The sequence below is a fragment of the Gambusia affinis genome, linkage group LG13 (assembly GCF_019740435.1).
Source record: "Gambusia affinis linkage group LG13, SWU_Gaff_1.0, whole genome shotgun sequence".
In the NCBI taxonomy this organism is placed as follows: domain Eukaryota; kingdom Metazoa; phylum Chordata; class Actinopteri; order Cyprinodontiformes; family Poeciliidae; genus Gambusia; species Gambusia affinis.
In genome coordinates this window covers 24,068,110-24,086,284 of record NC_057880.1, presented here as the reverse complement: position 1 = coordinate 24,086,284, position 18,175 = coordinate 24,068,110, and the positions used below count along the sequence as shown (strand labels likewise).

At 37.0% G+C, this 18,175-nt stretch overlaps 1 protein-coding gene across 1 annotated transcript in view; it reads right to left on the bottom strand.

The window, feature by feature from the left end:
• The window catches only part of LOC122842596 (gamma-aminobutyric acid receptor subunit pi), a 59,205-nt gene that overhangs the window by 25,238 nt on the left and 15,792 nt on the right, over nucleotides 1-18,175 (bottom strand). Inside the window, exon 2 of the mRNA XM_044136620.1 lies at nucleotides 17,955-18,043. Coding sequence (XP_043992555.1) covers nucleotides 17,955-18,007 — 53 coding nt within the window. The 5' untranslated portion in view covers nucleotides 18,008-18,043. The remainder of the gene's footprint in view (nucleotides 1-17,954; nucleotides 18,044-18,175) is intronic.

Sequence of the window (18,175 nt, the reverse complement as noted above, 5' to 3'; positions counted from 1 at the left end):
ATGAACCCAGGCAGTGTTGCCCCAATCTTCATTCATATTCCATGGATGGTTGCTTATGCTAATGTGTTTTGCATTTTGATGTAAATGTAAGGGCAGAAAAATGGGTTCAGACAAAGTAATACATTGTGATGGTGTAGTTGGGTCAGCAGGACTGAACCCTGCAGCAGAATTTGCTTTTTCACATTCAGTTCCATGACATAGCCTCCCAACATATCAGTCTACCCATCCGCTTCCTTGTCCTCTCTGTTTCCAATGCACACAAGCCTGGGTCCAGGCCCGGCTTGCACATTTCACAACAAATTAATTCAGTTGAGCATAACCCCTGCAGAGAGCTGAGTAACACTCTCAGTGGACCCCTTTCTAACTCTTTTTCCGCCACTCTTCCGCCCACTCAGCAGGAGGCTTGATTCAAACCCGCTTCTCACTCCTATTCCTTATTTCAGTGATTCAAGTCATTCTTTGCTTCTGCAGGATCCCTCAGTTTGCCCCCCTGAGCTCTCCAAACCCCCCAGGCCAATTGTAAGCTTTAAAACCCAAATCCCACAGAGGAGAGCGACATGTGGGTTTTCTGTTTGCCCAGGGAGTAAATTAATTTACTATTCCCTTTTGAAATATGTACAAAGAAAGTGAGTTAAAGATCCTTCTAAATGTTGTTTTAATATATTTTTTCTTCTTTCTTTTCAGTGTGTCCAAATTTCCAGCTTAGAGATCCCCTCCAGGAGTCAAAGAAATGGGGCAAAACATAATGTGTCCAAATTCCCTCACTAAGAGGACATTTCATTTCTACACTTCCGACAAAATGAGATTTACACTTTTAGCAGTGTGATGCTACGATAGTTGATAGAAAAATGAAAAAATGACATTTATTAAAACTTTAGTAATTTCAACTATTTGACTGTTTGGCCAAATCTATGCCCAACACTGTGTGTGTCTTCCAACACACTCCTCAATAACTGTTTGATTTAATTGTCTAACATTTGGTCGAATTACTTTGGAACAGTGAGACCGTGCAACTGATCTTGTTAAATGATTAAAGTCTACCAGTCTTAAACTGTGAATAATACAATATCATCATGTGCACAACAATAACTCATTAAACATATCAAATCAGCTGTGGCTGCTTAGTTGACTTTTAGAGTTGGAAAAAAAAAATAACACCATTTCACTGATTTTATTCGCACCATAAATCACAAAAAAAACCATTAATTTTCTCACTGTTCATGCTAAGATTACACTTCCCAGGGTTTCAAGTGTAGAGAACCCTTGTTATCTCCTTAACAGCTGGTTGCAGGAAAGACGAGGCATCTCTTGTTATTTGGCAGACCACTGGGGGCAAAACATATCATTAGCTCAAACCTGCAGGTGTGCAGAAGAGTTGCATTTATCCTGACCACTTTACCCATTAAATGCCATTAAACTTCTTCTTTTCTTCTTTTAAAGAAAATATTTGATTCTGCTACAGTGCAATGGCATTTTGGGGAAAACTGCTATTGCTCTCATATATTGAAATTGCATTCTGCTGTGAAGGGACTTTCAAGCCTTCCTCAGACCTCTCAGCCATTTCACACACAGAGACACAGAGGAAGGCAACCAGGCTCCACAACAAGAAGCCCTCCTGAGTTTGTGTAGTAGGCTTGTGTGCATAAAAGCAGCTGTTTCTCCCTTTCATGCTATGCCAGTGAGCTCCCTAAGCTCCTCCACATGGGAGAGTAGCAGAAGTCCCCTCTACCAAATAAAGAACATTTTCAGTCTTCATCTGTGCCCTGAAGTTAGAGGAGCCTAAGAAAAAGATTTGACGCAAGAAACAAAAAGCCTCATGTCATAAAAGATCATAGATCCTTACATCTGGGTTGAGATTAAAAGCAAAATGCACACAAGTAGAAACACATGCCTTCCCTTCACCAGTTTGAGAAAGTAGGATGCATGTAACGATATTAGTCTGTGCAGAGAAAATAGGATCAAATAAACAGCAAAGAAGCAACAGTTTCACATTTTTACTGTATGTGAAACAGTCAAAAATCAAAACATTTCAAGAAGCTTTAAATCCTTTTAGACATTTTTACATTCAAAGAGCATTGTTCACAAAAGCAAATCTGAAAATGGAGGTTTTATAATCAAATGTAGGTCTGAAGTTAAACCGGGCCATTCTGAGCTCTGAATATCCATTTCTCTGTATCTCTAGCTGTATGCTTATGGTTACTGCCCAACTGGAAGGTGAACTTTAATCCAAGTCTTGAGTCTTTTGTAGCAACTAAGGCGTCCTTTTCTAAAACTGTGACACATTTTGCCCCATTCATCTTCCCATCAACTCCGACAACTTTCATGTCCCTGTTAAAGTAAGGCATGCAACCACCATGGTTGTATAACAGCTTTTCACCACACGTAATATTTTATATATAGGCCAAAGTTCAATTTGGGTCTCCTTTGAGTGGAACTTCTTTCCCATGGTTGCTGTTTCCTTTACATGCATTGTAGCAAACTTCCAACATTACGTATTGCTCCTTTTCAACAATGTCCTCTTGATGCTTGTTAATAAACATTAGGTTTGTAGAGTAAATGGGTAGACGGCCAAGTCTTAGTAGATTTGCAGTTATGTCACACCTTTTTTAATTTCAGATAATGGATTGAATAATTGGCTTGGCAAGAGGTTCAAAGGTTTTGATATTGTTTAATGACCTCTTGTTGTAACCACTAAAGTTTTACGCTGGACCTGTCTTCTGTGTGTAAATCTACTGTTTCCTTACAAATGTTCTTAAACAGCTGGATTTATTCTGACAGTAAATTACAGAATCACAAAATGGGAGAGGAAAAAGTAAGATCACTTATTAATAGAAATACTTTTTAAGTTGTACATTTAGCCTTCATTCAGTTCTGTGGAAAATTAGACCAAATATAGCTGCTAGGTTGTAAATTGTGCTGAAACCTCTGAGTGGTGGGATTATGTAAAATGTTGCAAAAACCTAAATGAAATGCAGATATATTTATGCATGGCATTCCTTTTACTGTATCTATTCAAATTGTTTTTGTAACTCTGCCCCTAATTGGAAAAAAAAACCTCAGAGGAAGAGAAACCATGAACAAAAATAAGGAGCTGAGGTAATTAGTGTAGAAAAAAATCTCCGATTCGATTTTACTGCCGCAGGCAGAATGTTCATGTCAGTAATTTGCGGTGTCAATTTTAAATCTATTTGGACTGGGAAATAGAAGGTATGAAAATATGAAGAGCAGAAGAGTCCTCTGATGACAAGTTTGCTGAAAAAATTGCATATAGAAGCCAGTTAGCCTTCTAATTGGAAAGCGAGACAAACACAAAAGCAGAACGACAAACCTAAAAGGTCATTTAATGTGAACTGTATATTTTTTGGTTAAAATGAGATAATGTTGTTTGAGTTGCTGAAAATTATCAAAATCCAGGGTCAGACATGTTCCTTAAACAACAGTGGAAATTTCCAATATGTGTATTGGAAATTTTGCTGTGTTTAAAATGCATAAATTTTTTTTACCTGTCCTGGATCTGTCTTTCCTTGCTTGATTCTGATGTTTATTAAGCAAAAGTGGTGCAAAGAGGTGCACAAGCACGTCTATGTCTTTGATTATGTTTTTAGGGTGTTTCACACCTTGTAGTGCGGCAGCCTGAATTTGATTGGGGACCAAAATTGCAACATTTGTTACATTTTCAGCTGGTTCTGTTCACATTCACACTGCACTGTCAAACGATCCAAACTCTTTAAAAAAACTGTTCCCCTCCTCGCCTGTGGTGGCGCTACATCAAGAACTACTGAAGGAAACGTCATGGAAATCTTGTAAAAAGACATAAGTGAAACTTCCTCCTTCATAAAAAGTAATAAAAAATGGAGTGTCTGATTTTAGCGGTTGTAGGATTTGTCATTTGGAAAAGTTCATGAGTCATTTGTCTTGCAACTCATTTATTTTAGATGCATTTACCCAGAATCCCCTGCGCTTCCTGCTTCCTTTATACGATCTTGTTTTGCATGGTAACCTTGGAGGTTTGAAGATGCATGATGAGTGTCAAGGATAGTTTATATCATTTATTTTCTTACAAATATTTAGATTTTCATTCAAAATTAGAAAATGTTCTTTCATTGCAGCACAAATTTCCTGTAACGAAGAAAGTAAAGTGGGTTTCCTATGAATTGCGTTATTTTTCCCACTATTCTGTGCAGTAGGTAACAAAATCATAAAGTTACTCGTATAGAATTTGTTTTAGCAGCATTTCTTTGAGAGCTGGACTCCTCTCTATAATTAAAAGGCTCTTTTTTCTCCATGCATGTGCTGCTTCTATTTTCAGCCTCTTTATTGGCCTCTAGCATCAAATATAATCAGCAAAGATATTCCATTATTGTGGTAATCATCTACTTATGCATTTTAACATTTCCTAACTGAGGCATCCTCACATCATCTTAACACATACAGATTTACACTATCAACTCCTTCATTGCCACTTTATCCCATTACAGCAACAGAGTTCTGTGAATTTGGATATTGTACAGCAAGCTGGTTAAATTGTTTTTTTGTTTGTTTGTTTGCTGCTCATATTCTCAGTAAAACCAGAGAACACAACAGTTCTAAAATTCTTTCTCTGACTCCCTGCAGCTCAGAGAACAAACTTTAAGTATGTTTGTTAGTTTATAAATCTCTAAATGATTATATAAATCCCAAATCAAATAGGCTCATGGCATTTAAATTATGCACTATTGATGTCAGTACTACACGCAGGATGGATCTTTGCATTCATTTTGTTTATCCCAAATTGTGACCCTACAATCTGCACTTTGCTAAAAGTATGCAGGGAACATTTCAATGTGTGTACCTAACAAAGTGGCCATGTAAGTCATCAGCCAGTTTTGCTGGTAGCTCAGACTGACTAAGTCAGATTTTGTTATTCCGCTGTGGCTCACATCTAACTCTTGCCAGTTAACTTTCTAGGAATCCCTTGTGAGTAATTGTCTGAATATGTGAACTGTCTCCTCAGTGACTTCAACCCAAGCGGCTTGCTGGTAGTCATACCAGCAAGAGGTCTCCATTTCCCTTCATTAATGCTAAAGAAAATTGTGCCCAGTGCGGCAGGATAATGCAATTTCCACACACTGCAAAACCCGAATGCAAATTAAAATGGCTTTTAGGAAAAATGCCTACCAGACATGAGGAAGCTTTGACTTCTGAGAGACGTGCACCTTGTGTCTCTGGAATGATATCAGAAAACCCAGAATGAAAACCGTCTGGTTTAATTGGAGTGTTATATTCACAAAACTACGGTCTAGTCTTGAATAGAAGCTCAGTGGTTCTCCAACATTTCTTTTACATTCAATTTTCCCCCTGAGTGCTGAAGTGAGGACGTGCCTTGTACTGTATATGCTTCTAATTTGCAGTAGCATGACAAAACCAAAAGAGGAAGTATTTATTTTCTGCTTCATAAAAGTTCTATTTCAATTCTTAAGCCATACCTAAAATGTCTGCCGACACTGATAAGTTTGTTGGTGACAGCTAAGTGTAAGGTAAACAACTCTATAATACATTTACAGTCATATTCACAGTTGCATCTTGGATTATTACACAAGAAAAGACACAATAGTTCTGGCTCACTCATTTTTATCATAATCTGCTGTGCAGCTGCTCTACCATTTCTGCAACAAACTATAATGTGTTTTCTATCACATGAAGTTTAAATATCTGTTTCTGAAACTGGAGCAAACGCCTCACTCTGACTGCTGGTTCCTTGATAAGAGAAGAACGAGAACGTTGAGAAAAACAAAACTGTGGCTTGTTCAAAACGTTTTCTGGAATGAGCTGGATATTTTGTTTGGGGGAAAAATTGCAAAATCATCTGAAACATTGTAATTTAGCTGGCCTCAATGGTGTGAATGGTAATTTACAACTATGCATTACATAGACACCTTTTCTCATCTTCAAAGACATTCCCTACACATTTTCTCCTGTCTATCCATCTAACTTGTAGCCTCATTTTGTGTAACAATTTGATTTGATGAGATTTTTCTGAAATCCTCCAGTCACAGACTGATCTAATTTTGCAGTCTGCACTCTGCAAGTGTTGTCGTTGCAGCCTTTTCATTTAGCAATTTCATCAAATGGCCTCAAAGGTAATCTGTGTTCACTGCTGGAACATTTTCATCTCAATTTGAAGGCAAAAGAGCAATTAGTAATGAGGAAAGTACCCATCCATAAAACTCTAGCAGGATAATTAGCTGTGTTTTTATTTGTATGCTCGATGGAACAGACACAGAGGTGCGAAGTGAATGTATCTTTATTAAACATCCCTGCAAATGATAACAGTGAGAGAGAGGAGTCAACAAAGTTTTACTCAGCACCACAGTGATATAAAGTGAAAATGAAACAAGTTAGCAATGTCTAAATGAGTGAAGTCACAATGTGATCTGGGGTGAATGCCATCATTATTCAGTTAAAAGAACAATAAAAAAAATTAGATTTCCAACATGCAAAATGCAATAATCTGACAAAGACTGAGCTATGCAACAAAGAAAGGAAATTCTGGCTCGCATAAGAAACTATAAGAAGTTATGTCATCCACATAAAACAAGCCATAAAAACTCTACTTAGTTTAAAGAATTTGTACACTAAGGACAAAACTTTTACAGTTTCTAGGATGAAAGCATATTTAGTCTGGCCTAAACCACCAAAGGAGCTGAGCAGGACCCTCAAAAGTTTCATTTTGGTGAATTAGTTAAGAAGCTGGGATCATTATCCTCGGTTTCATCAAAAGTGACTTTTTGGGGCATCTTCCTAAAAGGCAAAGGCAGTCATTAATTTCTTACCATGTGCCCCCACGATGTCTGTGGAATATAATCTAAAGTCTAATTTCCTTTTTGGAGGCCTATTATAACCAACCAGCTTTTTTCAAAAGAAACTTCAACCACAGAAGACTTTTCAGGAGTAATTGGGAGAGACATGTCATGAAGACCACTGACCCTGGAAATGAGAAGGGAAAGTCAAATTTGCGTTCACCACAAACAGACAAGATATTACGTAAAATAAAGGACTGATTAGAGGACATCTTATGGAGAAAAAGCTTCTCACTAATATTTTAAGCAAAAAAAAAAATATATAATAAAACAAAGCAAACTTATCTTTTTATTCAGACAGCAGCATTATTTTTGATCTGAACTTAAGAGTTTTCTTCTTTCAAAGTTAAAAAAGCTCTTTGTTTAGAGCTGCCTTTGATTAATAAAAACTGGAACAGCATAAAGTGTAGTCTGTTTTTAAACCTGTCATCTTTCTCCTTTACTTTGTCACTGGAATATGTATTTATTGTGTTTGTGGTCTGCTTGACTGATGTTTTATTTTTATTCTAATCATGTAAAGCGCTTTGAATAGCTTTATTTCTGAAAATGTACTATACAAATAAAACTGTCTTGCCTTCGTTAAGTAAGATAACGTAAATAGTCAAGACTATTTAGATATTTGGGCTCTTAGCTCAGATAATTATTGAGCAGGGATGAAAACAGGCACTGTTCAGGCTACACTCCTTGGAGTTTATCTCTTAATAAGGCCAGATCATCCATCCATCTCCTATGTGCTCCCTTCCTTGTGGCGCGTCTCCAGCAGCCATTGGGGGTCCGGTGGGGCACGTCCAAAACAAACAGGTCCGGAAACACAGATATACTTTACTGCTAACTGTCTGGCATTGAATTAAAGAAGAAATTTTGAGATATCAGGCTAATTAGATTAATCAAAATATTTTCCATTTTCTTTGAATTCAGAACTTTATTCTGAAATAAATTAATGCTTTTACATTTAAGTTAAATTGGGGCACATCTGTGGATGTATTTCAAGGTAACACTTTAAACATGCTGCTTTTTTGCATGAAATCCTTGAACGATTTAATTTATGCGAGCTATCAGGAAAATAATTGTGGACTTCCACAGGTTTGTATCACACTTTGGCATAAAGATGTCACCTAGTTACACACAAGCATACATGTTCTGGGAATATCCTGCCACCACATCGTTTAGAAAGTAAATGGACTCTGTGTCTCAGAGATCAACATGCTTTGAAGTCAAATGAAAGAATTAACCACAAAAGAAAAGTAAAAAACTTTATGATCCACAGTGAAACTAGTTATTTCCCGACACGGACTGAATGGCCACTCCAAGAAGAAGATCCAGTTAACATAATTTAAAAAATAAAAAAAAAAACAGCAAAAAACCAGGTTACAGTTATCGAAAACAACCAGGGAGAAAACATTTATATTTTGGAGATACTTCCTGTGGTTTGATGGACTAAAAAAACTTTAAGATTCTTTTACCTAAAGATTTTAGTAACTTTCATTATTTTATAGGTTTAAAAAATAATCTAAATACATCCAATGTACAGGATGAAGACAGGCTTAGTTACAGTTATATGTAGTAAAACCAGGCAGAATAATTTAAACATTATATAATTATGGAAGTCAGACAGTTCTGCTGTAGGTTTTTCTGCTCCAGCTTTCTGAACCATTAGTTAGCGATTGAGTCACACCAGGGATCTTCGCTGTTATCTTAAGATCATTTGGTAATAAAGGCTATAAAGGCTTGATGCCAAGCAGAACCAAAGCACTGGATTTAATGTGCTGTTTAACCTTGAGTGAGCTGTTCTGTTTTTGACGGAGAAACAAAATGAAACTGTGATCATGAACATGTGCTGCTTTATTAAATTTTGCTTCACACAACCTCTGATTTAGGACCTCAAAGGAAAGCTAGAATACGAAATCTGCTTGGTATTAATTAAAAGATACTACAAAGCCTTATCTGGGTTAGAGGGGCATTATCAGTGGTTCCAGCCTTGTTGCGTTGTATTGTAAGATGTATTGGAGCTTTACATGCACTGTACATTCAATATAGACCTAGAACGTCAATTTTCCATGTCGAAGTTCAATTTCTTATCTACATTAGGAACAGAAACCTGAAACCAGAGTTTTAGTTTTTTTGTTACATAGTGGGCGCTCCCTTTTCAAGAGTTAAATACTGAATTTCAGTGCCAATTTTAAGAGAATGAAGATTTCATTTACCACAGCATCTGGAAAATCTTCTAATTTTCTGAGTTGTTTAACTAGTTCTTGAAAATTATTTTATTATATTATTATTAGTTATTTTATTCATAAATCAGCCCCATTTTCAAAGAAACAGGGCAGAAATTACAAAAGGTAACAAGAACATACAAGTGCATAGTTAAATTAGAATAACATAGAGAAGCTGAATCATGTACAGAAAGTTAAGGGAGACTTTTTGAATGATTTATATTTGTCATTTTCATTAATAAAGTGTGGTGGGACTGATTACTTCCAAGCATATTCCTAAAACAAAATATTCCTTTAAGATTCTTAGTGCAACAGAAACCAAAATTTTATTAATAATTCCTTCACATTTAAGGTTCATTCAGCCTAAGGAGCTAAATAAATTCAAAGCCGTCGTCAAAGCAGTTTTCGCCATGATGCCACCAAAATGCTTGGCAGTTGGAGAAAATCAGTGACTAATGTTTGTCAAAAAGCCTGCAAAATTATATAAGCTAACTAATATTACCACATATGCCTTTCTCATATTTGTTTCCATTTTTAAACAGGAACTCTGCATTTCATTCACTGGCCTCATATGTCACCTGATATGCCTAATAATCAAATATCATCTACTGTGGATATCATATTTTCATCTTACGTTGTTCACAAAATGTACATCTGCCTGATTTCCCTGAATGAGATCTTTTTTTTAGCTTGCAGCAGATACCTCTGGCTGATCCAAATCAGCCTGGCTGTTCCAGTGGGTGCTGATTTGGCAGTGAGCTCTTTGTCAGAGCCCCACAGCACACAGAGAGCTGCAGTACTGGCCACTGCTTTCCTCTTATTTAACCTCTTTGACATGATAATCCATGTGACCCAGTCTGCACTCTCTGACAAGGATATTTCAAGAAATGCACAATCTTACATGGGATCATAGCTGACTGAACAATTTTTTAAAGTGTCATTGTATCAGCAAATATTCGTATTATTTTTGGAGAAGATTTCTGTGTACTCAGGACCCATATTTTCCTGCAAAATAAGTCACCTACTTCTTCCTGGACTTCCATGCAAACCAACCAACTTACTTAGTTCTCTTGTCAAAACATTGTCCAAAACGATAAATTAACACTCTACTCTTGGTCCTGTTCATTTCTTCTGTCATGCAAACATGTTAACATTTAACAGAAAAAGATTAGGACCACTTGAAAAAAAGCAATCTGACTTTAATCTTTGGAGACCAAAAGTCAGAAAAACTGTCAATTTTTTTTTAGATTTAAGTCAGAATTCTGAGGAAAAGTAATAAATCTGACATTTTACTTGGAAAAAAAATAATAAAACAACTAGGAAAGGCAAAAAAAATGCCTGTCTTTGACCATCTCTCTCTAAAAGTAATGCTTTGAAGTTTTACCATGCTATGTAAGTGAAATCCTTACATAGCAGAGAATGTTACGACCCTGCCAGGGACGCACATGTCTCCATTATTCATTAACCTACGCTACCAGACATTACTTCATGTGAATATGTTATGCTCATTCGTTGAGCATGAGTTCTGTATCCACCTTTCTGATATCAGTTGTACAGGCTCAAGCATAAGGAGATCATTTGGTATCACTACAAACAGGACAAAATCAATTAATATCCATTTTATGTATGGATTACAAGAAGCTGAAACGAGTCTAATTGTTAGCAAAGTGGGGGTTAGATGTTCTGGTTTACTCTAACAGTGAAAAAGCCTCCTTGTTTAATTAACTGGTTTATTATTTGTCTTTGGGTAAGCGTGCCTTGCCTCTGTCTGTCTCTCTATGTTAGTGTCATGAAAGACTCACTGTCTGTCCAGAGTACACTCTGCTTCTCGTTTCATGTCATCAGGGGAAATGTTTAATGGAATAGATTCACACACTTTTTGCAGAAAATACTATTAAAAAACACTAACAGGCACAAATTTATTCTGATTTGTAAATATTAGACCAAGTAGATTTGTGTTAATCTGTGACAGACTGGCGACCTGTCCAGGGTGAACCCCGCCTTTCGCCCGGAACGTAGCTGGAGATTGGCACCAGCAACCCTCCCGACCCCATTAGGGACAAGGGTGAACAGAAAATGGATGAATGGATGGATGGATGGATAGATTTGAGTTAATATTTTTGGATACATAAAACCTTTCCTAAAGATAGGATTCATGAATTTATTTCATATACACTGACAGTAAATCTTTAAAAAGTCAAACTAAACCAAACCATGGCAGCCACTCGGTGCACACTTCTTTTCTTAATCCTCAACAGAAAATGGTTAAAAAACATAATAACCTCTAAGTGACAGTTATGTGGATGAAAGCACTGTCTTTACCTCTGTGGTCTGAGTAAAACAAGCAGACAGGTTGTTCAAATTGTATCACTTATTTCAACCAAAGTACATGAAAAGCCATCTCTGACTCCAAACTGTCAAATCCTGCAAGGGCTGCTCCAGCAAAGACTCACACCAGGGGCCCCTCAGCTGAGAAGAGAAAAATAAGGTTATGCAATTCACACTGGTTCACCCAAATTAGAAAATGGCAGATTAGGAAAATGTTTCCAGATCTAATGAATCTTGCTTTCAGCTGTGACATTGAGATAATAGGGTCAGATTTGTTGTTAAAAACATTACAGCATGAATCTGTCCTGCCTTGTATCAGCAGTTCAGGCTTGTGGCTTTAACTTTTCTAATAGAAAACCTTGGAAATAAGATGGAACAGGAGAATAAATGTTCATATGACAGATCCACATCAACTGCATGATACTATTATGTTAACATGGGCCCTTTTTGAGTCTATGACACAAAGAATCAATGCAGCTCTAAAAGCAAAAGGGATTCTAACCTGGTTCTGGCAAGGTGTAACTGAAACACAGACCAGAGGATTTACTTTAAAAGAGTATTAATTCAATATGTCAGACCTGTTTTAGGTGTGAGCTATAAGACAACTGTGTATTTTAAGAAACTGATGCCAACCATGACTGACTGTGTGCATCACAATAGAACTAGAGTAGCAACAACTGGATGATGCCAGAATTGTAGGTTTTCCTACTTAGGATTTTTGTCAAAAGTAATCATTAACTTCTGTGGTAAATGGTTAAATATAGTCCACAAGCTATTCTCAATGTGTCTTCCCAGCAGCCTGCCATGTTTGTTAACTCTGAACTCAGGTGTGTTCTCAACAGGTTTAGCAAGAGTTCCTGTCTGACATCGAGATTTTGGTGACTGTAATTTATTTTTGTGTTATGTTGCTCAATACTGGGTCAAACTTTATGGTTAAAACCATTATACAAATAACAGGCAGATAATTTTAACGTCTTGCCATGTGAACCAGACATAAGTTTTGTTTTTTTACAGATTTCAACTTTGGATATAAAAAAATGGTACCACAACTTTGATGTATCTGTGCAATGTCCTTTGAATGTGGGAAAAGTGCAATACATTTTATCAGCACATTTGATTCTGCACAACAGTGCCACCAAAACTAAAATCACTTTTTCCTCAGCTGCACTAAGCAAGTGAAACTGGTGTATACTAACTCGATGATTTTAAAAGGTTTAGTTGTTTTAGTTCAGTTTTAATCCTAGCGCATTAAATCTCAATCGGCAGTCGGTTTTAGTACTGAATTTTAACAATAAGAACCTGAATTGGCCATCAAAAATGAATTCCCTGGGAATGCCGGGATTAACAAAACATTTCTGCTCAGAGGGGAATAACGGGCAAGGCAGAGCAGCAACAAGAGTACCACCAAAACCCACACAAGTATAATCTACTCTGAAACGTCCCTGACTTTATATCTGTCGCTATACCTACTACTAGCTGTGGTTGCTCTTTTAAATGGGGCATTGATTTCAATGGGGAATGGCTAACAAAATGCAGTTTTATATAGACGAACAAATCCACTGGCGGTTTTACTAATGATTGTACTGGTCCCAAGTGATGGGAGTGAAAGCAAGCTGCAACTCAGGATGGTGAGGATAAAGACTCTGATGTACAGCCTTCACATTGAGAGCTTCACATGAATGTGGTTTAAGGAGAGAGAAGTCATACCCATGGCGTCACTGAAAGAAGTGCTGTGATAATGCAGTGTGCAAAGGAAAATAGTGGAGAAAATCTGACGGTGAAAGCTTGATGGCTGCATCTCATGTGGAATGGAGGACACATATGTGCAAGGGTTTACAGAAGTAAGTTTCTCCACAGACCAGGAAAAAGAATTAAGCTCACATAAGAATGAAAAGTTTTCAGTTTAAAAGCAAAAAACTGTCAATGTAATGTGAAACTTTGATTGGTTTTGCAAGAAAGAAAGCCTCCTCATTATTTAGCTGTCAGGAAAGTTATGATCAAAAGCTCATCTCTGTTTATTTGACTCCATCATAGTCAGAAAACTGACTTGAGACAAGCCAATGATATTCCCCTCCAGAGCATAAATCAAAACCACATCACAAAACACAGAGTTGTGCTCAACCAAGTGAAAACCTGCAGCCGTACAAGCAGCTCCATCAAGCCTTTTCCAAAAAGACAGAAAACAAATCTTGATCTTATGCTGCAGCAAATGCGTGGGAACTTTTACAGCCACCAATGAGAGGTTTTTAAAAATAAAATTAGTCAACCTTGCTTTTGATAAAGTTTGTAATTTACAGGAAACGCTTTCAGAATTTCAGGAAAACTTAACCACAAACACCTGGAAGAGGTTTCGAAGAATCCAAGAGGAAATCTGTCTAATGTCATTGAATGCAGTATTGATTTCTAGTGGAGGCTGATTAGCTCAATTCATTCTCATCTTGCTCCTGTATCCATTTGACACAAATACAGTCAAAGCAGAAATGGAAAGGATTAAAAAAATTAAAAAAAATTAGAATTTAGGAATCCTGCAGCTGAGATATAAAATTAATTCCCCATCCGTCACCCATATTTGTAGGTGAAAAACACTGGATATTAAGTTTATGATAGGAGTTTTTAGGAAACAACAGGTTCACTGGTACATTTTAAAACTGTGAAAGTTGTGGTTGCATTTAGTTTTAGCAGAGAGACCGAAGGCTGTGCTGCCTTCCCTTCAAGCTTTAAATAGGCTCCCTGGCATCATGTCTAACTTCAGTGATGTTATCTTCTTTTAAGTGTTGGAATCGGTGATGTGACAATAGCGAGAGCCCTGGAGCATTAACTTGTCCAAATCAGTTCACTTGAGGAACATCCTCTAAAACCATTGTGATAAAGCACTTTGTGAATCAACATTTCACTTACAAGACTCACCAGAAACTCAGGTGACAATGCCTCCCTATTCAAATTACCTCAGAATCCACACCATCTTGATATAAAGCTCACTGTTTTGAAGTCAAGAAGATTATGCTACAAAAGGTCTTTTACGAAATGTATTTTTGACTACAGCAACTCCAGTGTTTGAGTGACACTAACATTTAGATGTGTCTCTGCTCCAGCGCAGGTGAATCAAATGAATGGTTAATGACCAAGCCTTTGTAACATTTGCTGATGTACTAAAAAGGAAACTTAGTCATTGTGATTTAAAAGAAAAAAAAAATCCAATAAAATACCCTAAACCCTCATGGGAGAAGTTTTAGTTTGAAAAGATATTTTCTAAAAGGAATGTTTGGCACAAGAACAACATTGCAGATCTTCAAAAATAACACCATGCACATTAAAACTAGAAGTCTGCAGCAGGGAATTAAAACTGGACCCACAGTTCTCTATGTTTTAGAGTTTCTCTGCTTCATCACACCTGAATCAAATGATTGCGTTGCCTCCAGTGCTGCAGAAGGCTGTTAATCATCCATTTATTTAAATTAGATGTATGGAAGCAGTGAAACAAGTAAAAATTAGAGGGCAGTGGGCCCTTGAAAACCCTCTGGTCTACAACATAAAAAAAATCTGGCATGTTTTACACTTTTCTTGCATTTGGGTTAAGACCGCCTATGCATCCAATACCTTAGCTGACTCAGGGGAAATTAAGGTAATCCTATAACTTATTTATGCTAACAGATTGGCTCAAACTCTGATGATGAAAAGAATACATTAACAGCAGTTGCGATGTGTTTGAAAATGCATTTGAAGTTCAATATATACTCTTTATCCGCTATACGGAAGAAACGTTCTTTATATATCCAAGCTATTTTGGATGAAAACAGCAGATGATGTTGTATCACATCACATCAGAGTTCTCTACAAAAACTGTCATTGATTGTTTGATTTATTTATTTAGTGCCAGATTACAACAAAATTGGAATTGAATGAGCTCCAAAAGCCGTCAGATTAGGGTTTGGTACATCGGTCCACGTAGCTCTCCATCTGGCTCAATATTACCATGCAGAAAGAAGGATTGCAAGCATTTAACCAATACAAACAACAAAAAGCTGACAGCACTCCTAATGAACTAAACTGCTCTGTAAGCACACTCTTTCAGGGGACATGTGGAGTCACAACAGGGACAAAAATGTGTCTTTTTTTAAAAGTAATCATATGATTTGTGTTGTTTCTTTTAGTCCCAGTGGGCCAATTATTAGATTTACTGCTAATGGGAACATTTCTGATGCTCTTTTCTCTCATACATTTGACTCACTTCATGAATTTTTAGTTTCTTGCTTAAACTTTGAATTTTTAACTTTCTTTTGATCTGTTTTAACAGTATGAGTTATGCAAGATATTATTTTAAAACAATTTATGAGGAAGTTTCCGCCACCATCACTTTGTTGCGTTAAATAAAGAATCTTTTAAACGCTTTTAATGCATCAATGCTGAGTCCCACTTTCTCAGATGACAGACTTTATTCACCTTCTTGAGATGTGATCTTTTACCTGTCCTTTTCAATTTTGCTCTTTGTACTCTGGGATAGAACAATCATGAGTGTCTCAGTGAAAAGAAGAGCTGATGAAAGGATCTGAGACTTGTTTGATTTATTTATTTAGTGCCAGATTACATGTTTCTTCACTGATAGTGAAGAAACATTCCTTTAATCCATGGTATCTTGCATTCTGAGCATTAAAAGGAAACATCCACTCCACACATTTCATGCCATGGTCATACAAGCTTTACTTCGCTGCAGCTTTAAGCCTGTAAAGTTTGTATTGGCTTGCTTCTTCCCTTCTCCAATGTCACTTTTGTTTTCTCTCCTCAAGCTTCGCTGCATTTAAATTCTCCTTGCAAAGCGTAGAGCTCTCCGCTGATCACAGTAAAGCTATCGAAGGATTCAGAGCTGAGCACCAAAGTGGTCTGCCAATATTCTCTGGGAGAGGCAGAGTTAACATTTCTGCAACTTTAAACTTGTTCATACTGCAGTTGGCTGAATGGGGCTCTATGATTGGCTGGACGAGCTCATGCTAAGACGGGAGTCTCAAACTCTTTTTCATTTTGGCCCACATCAAGATCATTTATGTTCTCAAAGAGCTGGTTGTGGCAGAATGTATAGACACAACCACCTATTGAGAAAGAATTTAAATATTGCAGCTTATTCTGCATTTGATTAGTAAGATTAAATAATATTTAAGATATCCTGTCAGCATTGGGGTTCTGTGCTCTGTAGATTTCTGTCATTTCACTATTTAAAGTATTGGCCTTTTTAAAAATAAAATAAAAAATCTGCTTAAAAATAAAACTGGGGCAGAAATGAAAAGTATACCAACTTCTCCTTACACCAGCGCACCACTGTGAATAACTAATTTGTTTACTTTTTTATTTAACTTTTGATTAATGCGTCTTACTGAGAACTTCCTCTGAGACAAAATCCATCTTGAGTAAATAATATGTTTTATAGTGAGGGAACTTAAAATTTTATTTATTAGTTATTTTTAGGTTTTTTTTCTTCCTATTGCATTTAACCAAACAAACGTGTTAATTTGTCTGAAACCAGGAAGTTAATCATGAATTTTACTGCACAAATAATATGATGATTTTTCAGTAAGTGAAATAATCTGGTGGTGGAACTGCTACTTTTACAACAATATTAAGGAATTATTGGATTAAATCAAACTCTTGCGTTAAATTACTTGTAACTTAATCTTGATTTATTTCTGGTGTGCCAAGTAATTATGCACTAGAAACTAGACCAAAGATACTAAAATTTTTGTTTTTTTGCAGAGATATTTGTCTGAACCTTGTCAAATGTTATAAATGTTGTCCTATTGCTAAAGTGGAATATGCCAGGGTTGCAAACAACTGAAGCACACAAGATTTACACAAGATTTACTCAGAACATGAGCCAAATGAAAGAGCAGTCCAGGCAGGGCCTAAAAACTCACAATCCCTCTCGGTTTCTCTACTTCTCCTTGTCAGCTAACACACATGCAAAATTAATTCATCACATCTCTGAAGAGCTCACATCCACACAACATTTGATGACATACTTGTGCAGCAGAAAATTTGCTACAGCCCCATAATACCACATCTGATTGTGCAAAGAAAGGCTGTGCTACACAGGGAAAATCCAGTGAGAACCAGACGGGTTGGCTTATCTTCAGTGTGGAAGGTGAACTCTGTGCCTGGAAAATACAGTGAATACAGGAGAGGCAGCTCCTCACAGTAGCAGGCAAATGTGCACCAAAACATCCAATCACTCTCTCCTTATGACCTCAGCGGGGATTATAACCCCAATTGTGTTCAGTGATAGATGCATGTAGTGCTGGATCCTTCCTCATCAGTTCTGCTCAGCAGTGTCATAAATGTGGCAGTGGAATTTCAAAACTTCTTCTTGCCTGATGCATGAGGAGTCTATGTTGAGCATTGATGGTTCAAGGGAAAATAAAACCACATGAGAATGCCTCTATCTCCTCCTCAGCTCTCTGCATAACAATTTTTGGCATTGTATCAAATAACAATCTGACATGACTTGATTATGCTCCCTGGCTCTTAATATAGTACTGTAGCGGTTCATCCCACTGGTTATATTTTTCTTATCTATTTGCAGCCTTACCTGCTAATGAGGAGGATGGTGAGCACAGTCCCTCCAGACACGGAGTGAGCCATGGCTGCAAAGGAGGGAAGACGCCTGGTTGAATTTATCTGCAGTGAGAAAACACAAAGAACGGTTATTTGAGGGGACAGGACCGTAACCGTAACTGACAACTGCAAAATTTGTTGCATTGAAATGAAGTTCTAGCAGACCTGTAGCTACCAGACCACTACTGCAGATGG